At 48.5% G+C, this 5,000-nt stretch overlaps 1 protein-coding gene across 4 annotated transcripts in view; it reads right to left on the bottom strand.

Annotated features, from left to right (window-relative positions):
* The window catches only part of LOC130206618 (intermembrane lipid transfer protein VPS13B-like), a 401,351-nt gene that overhangs the window by 128,644 nt on the left and 267,707 nt on the right, over positions 1 to 5,000 (bottom strand). For all 4 annotated transcript variants that reach the window (XM_056434667.1, XM_056434665.1, XM_056434669.1 and 1 more), the window contains exon 33: positions 2,467 to 2,593. In XM_056434667.1, coding sequence (XP_056290642.1) covers positions 2,467 to 2,593 — 127 coding nt within the window. The remainder of the gene's footprint in view (positions 1 to 2,466; positions 2,594 to 5,000) is intronic.

The raw sequence follows: 5,000 nt of genomic DNA, 5'->3' as shown, positions 1-5,000 counted from the left end.
GTGTGAGCGTGTGTGTAAATGTGTGAGTGTGTGAGCATGAGTGTTTGTTTGTGTGTGTGTGTGTGTAAGCATAAGTGAGCGAGTGAGTGTATGTGTGTGTGCGTGCGAGCGTGTAAGCGAGTGTGTGTGTGTGTAAGCGTGAGCATGTGTGAGCGTGTGTGTAAATGTGTGAGTGTGTGAGCGTGAGTGTTTGTGTGTGTGAATGTGTGAGCATGAGCGACCAAGTGAGTGTGCGTGTGTGTGGGTGTGAGAGTGTGTGTGTGTGTGTGTGTAAGCGTAAGCATGTGTGAGCGTGTGTGTAAATGTGTGAGTGTGTGAGCATGAGTGTTTGTTTGTGTGTGTGTGCGTGTGAGTGTGTAAGCATAAGTGAGCGAGTGAGTGTATGTGTGTGAGCGTGCGAGCGTGTAAGCGAGTGTGTGTGTGTGTCTAAGCGTGAGCATGTGTGAAAATGTGTGAGTGTGTGAGCATGAGTGTTTGTGTGTGTGAATGTGTGAGCATGAGTGACCAAGTGAGTGTGCGTGTGTGTGGGTGTGAGTGTGTGTGTGTGTACGCGTAAGCATGTGTGAGCGTGTGTGTAAATGTGTAAGTGTGTGAGCATGAGTGTTTGTTTGTGTGTGTGTGTGTGTGAATGTGTGAGCATAAGAAAAATTGGTTCACGCGTTCGTTACTTCGAGACTGGATTACTGCAACTCCTTATTAGCAGGCTGCTCTAATAAATCTCTTAGGTCCCTCCAGTTGATCCAGAATGCTGCAGCTCGTGTTCTCACTAAAACTAAGAAAAGAGATCACATCACTCCTGCACTAGCTGCTCTGCACTGGCTCCCAGTAAAATCAAGAATCACTTTTAAAATTCTTCTCTTAACCTACAAAGCCTTGATTGGTGATGCTCCATCATATCTTAAGGAGCTTGTCGTACCATATTGCCCCACTAGAGAGCTACGCTCACTAAATGCGGACTACTTGTAGTTCCTAGAGTCTTAAAAAGTAGAATGGGAGCCAGAGCCTTTAGTTATCAAGCTCCTCTTTTATGGAACCAGCTTCCAATTTCAGTCCGGGAGGCAGACACAGTCACCTCGTTTAAGAGTAGACTTAAGACCTTCCTCTTTGACAGAGCTTATAGTTAGGGCTGAATCAGGTTTGCCCTGGTCCAGCCCCTTGATGTGCTGCTATAGGCTGATTGCTGCCGGGGACGTTTTAGGATGCACTGAGTACCTATCTCCTTTTTCTCTCCTTAAGGATGAATTTTCATCTGTCAATCACACGTTACCAACTCTGCTTTCTCCCCGGAAGTCCTTTTGACTTTACGTCTCATGGGGTCATCGGACCCTATGAGACGGCATAGATCCTATCTGCCTGATGGACCGTCTGGGTCGTGGAATTCCTGCTCATGACTACGCCACTGTCCTGTTGAGACTCCGCCCTCCTCCTCCCCACCGCCATCTGCCTGATGGATCGTGGAGGTCTCCATCGTGGAATATGCCTACTATGAACTATTCATACACTCTGTCATATTCATTGAATGTATTTTAACTCTAAATCTGTCCTTCTGTACACATTACATCTATTGCATCTGTCCATCCTAGGAGAGGGATCCTCCTCTGTTGCTCTCCTCCAGGTTTCTTCCCTTTTTTTCCCCTGAAGGGTTATTTGGGAGTTTTTCCTGGTCCGATGTGAGGTTTTGGGGCAGGGATGTCTATGTGTACAGATTGTAAAGCACTCCGAGACAAATTTGTAATTTGTGAAATTGGGCTATACAAATAAACTGAATTGAATTGAATTGAATAAGTGAGCGAGTGAGTGTGTGTGTGAGCGTGAGTGTTTGTGTGTGTGTGTGTGTGTGTGTGAGTGTGTGAGCATAAGTGAGCAACTGAGTGTGTGCGTCTGCATCTGTGTGTGTGTGAGCGTGCGAGCATGAATGAGCGAGCGAGTGTGCGTGTGTCTGGGTGTGCGTGTGAGTATGAGTGAGCGAGTGTGTGTGTGTAAGCATGAGCATGTGTGAACGTGTGTGTAAATGTGTGAGCACGAGTGTTTGTGTGTGTGTGTTTTGCGTGTGAATGTGTGAGCATAAGTGAGCAAGTGTGTGTGTGGGTGTGAGTGTGTTTTTGTGTGAGTATGAGTGAGCGAATGTGTGTGTGTAAGCGTGAGCATGTGTGAGCGTGTGTGTAAATGTGTGAGTGTGTGAGCGTGAGTGTTTGTGTGAGTGTGTGAGCATAAGTGAGCAAGTGAGTGTGTGTGTGTCTGTGTGTGAGCATAAGTAAGAGAGTGAGTGTGCGCGTCTGTATCTGTGTGTGTGTGAGCGAGCGAGTGTGCGTGTGTCTGTGTCTGTGTGTGTGTGTGAGTGTGAGTCCGGATTCCTTGTGTTTGACACCTGTGACTTAAAGTGTCCTATAAAGTGACACTAAAGAAGACTTTGCCGTATGAATCCTCTGAAGACGAAGGCCCCCCCCCGATGCGGCGGACGCTGACCTCGGCCTGTCCGCCGTCGGGGGACAGATTCTTGCTGAAGATGATGGCGGGCGCGGCGGTGACCCGGACGGAGAAGTCGGTGAGGATGGGCGTCAGGATGGCCCGCCGCTCCTGGTGCCGCCGGATGCTGAACGGAGAAACACACAAGAAGTCAAACTGTGAGCGCAGCCTCCAGGACTTAGAGGGTTGCTCTTCGTATTTCTGGGGGAAAGTTATCGGGCATGAAGCTGGACATGGAGATCGTGAAAACCAGGGGGGGGGGGAGCCCCAAGGGGAGCAGCACAAATGTGGATGTTTGCTTGCGTAGTAATCTTTTTGGGGGGCCCCCTGTATATCCATTGTTTCCGACAGTTCATAGATTGGTTGAGATGTTTCTCTGTAGCGTTGCTGAATTCAGTGTCAGGGTCATAGTGATATGTTATGCTCATATCGACATTTTAAACTGACTTAAAACGTTCTGAAAACCTGTTTGTGCACTTTATCTTATATATATATATATTTTTTTTAAATATTTATGTTCTTAATTCTTGTCTGTGTTGATTGTCGTTGATGTTATTGTCTAGTCGCACCACCCACCGTGACACATGCCTTGTTATTTGAAAAAAAAAGAGGTTCTGATTCTGATTACAGATAAAATATACCATTCAATGGAAAAAAATATAATAATAATATATATTAATGCAAAGAATAGAGAGATGTCAATAGTTATTTATTGTATTTGGAATTCAAATAGTACCGTAAACATACCCCCAAAATTAGTCCTAATGACGCATCTGGTGAAAACCCATTTAAAAAGTGTTAATTACCGAATTATATTCGGGGTAAAAAGTGCGTACTCCCTGGTTGTTGAAGTGATTCCGTCAGCGGCCACAAGGGGGCGCTTCATTCGCTCGCATTCCCCAACAAAACGTGATTCTCAAATCATTTGTTATGGTTACCAGTCGTAAAATGTTTGCACCGCATGTTCCCGTCGGCACCGGGACACGACCCGTCAACACAACACGGGTCGGCACCGCTGCGTGTTCAAAGCGGCGGCTGACAGGCGGACTCCCAGTTCCAAATCCTTCTTAAAGGACTGGAGGCCAGACTCGGGAAACATTCCCATAAGCGAGAGCTCCATAAAAAACACACACACACACACATTTGAGCCAGGTGCTTGAATCCCGCGAGCTACAGAGACGGAGTGATCCGTTATTTGACAAGCCTCAATTGGGAACACCCCTTAATTGTATACACGAGATCACATGGCGGCCTTCGCACATCAACTCTCTCCGTTTTCCACTAATGTTCATTCCCACAATCAACTCATATTTGTGGGAACATTTGTTAGCAGTAAAACAAATATACATGGGGGCTTTACAAAGTGGTGTTAATTGCCACATCTGCTGCTATTAAAACAATCAAGCGCTACGGCTTCCAATATTTATAGTTGGCCGGGATTATGAAAGGCCCCGTTTCTAGGTGGCCCAAAGTACAGGACTCAACCAGCGCCAATATCATATTCACTTCTCCTACACAAATGTGCATTACCAGTGCCCTTAAGGGATTATTTCCTGACACATTTCTCGGCGCGGAGAGTCGGAGGGGGGGGGGGCCCTAATTTGAGGTCGAAATGATCTGTGGTGGCCAATTGCTGTTGGTTAATCTCCCCCTCAGACGGGGATTGAAACAATGAGTGTCTCGTTGCAAGGGGGACAGGTGCTATCCTTCACCAGCGGGTGAGGGGGGTGGTGGGGGGGCCAGGAGGCGCTCGGTTTACCAGCGGTGCGGGGGTCTTGTGACGGGGGGGGGGGGGGGGGGCGCTGGAACACAAAGGACGGAAAGAATGACTCTGTTTTCATATGGAGAGCTGCACAGTAAGTGGAGATGGGCAAAGAGAGGGAAAGCCTACACTGGGTGGGTGGGTGGGTGGGTGGGTGGGGGGGGCAGCGATGGAGAGAGTTCACAGGTCTTTTTCCTTAGCCGGCAACTCAGGCGGCTACAAAGACGGAGTGATACGTTATTTGACAAGCCTCAATTGGGAACACCGAGGGGACAGATCCCGTCGGTGGAGCCACGTCGCTGGAATTTCCAAAAATAACAACAACAAAAAACCCTCAGGAAGCCAACTGATCTGCAACTACTGGAATTGAGAGAGGGGGAGGGGCGGTGAGGGGGAGGAGGAGGGGGGGGGGTATCGATGTAAGGGAGCGAGGGAAAGGTGTGAACTTTGGAAGCGGTGGGTGTCAAAATGTGTTACAGGCGAGGCGGTGTGTTCCTGCAGCAGACAAGTAAAGCGGTTGAACTTGACTCCCCCTGTTTTCCTCGGCCGCGTTGGAACATTCTCAAATCACACGTTCGCTTATGAACTCGGTGGTGGTGGTGCTAGGTGGTGGTGCTAGGTGGTGGTGCTAGGTGGTGGTGCTAGGTAGTGGTGCTAGGTGGTGGTGGCGGCTAAGGACGGTTTTGTTTTTTTGCAGTTGCAGCAAAGCCCAACGGGAACTTCCAGTGCTGATCCCGCCAAAGTCGAGGGAGGAACACGGGAAGCAACCGCA

The sequence above is a fragment of the Pseudoliparis swirei genome, chromosome 16 (assembly GCF_029220125.1).
Source record: "Pseudoliparis swirei isolate HS2019 ecotype Mariana Trench chromosome 16, NWPU_hadal_v1, whole genome shotgun sequence".
Taxonomy (NCBI): Eukaryota; Metazoa; Chordata; class Actinopteri; order Perciformes; family Liparidae; genus Pseudoliparis; species Pseudoliparis swirei.
This window is presented reverse-complemented; position numbering and strand designations above follow the sequence as displayed.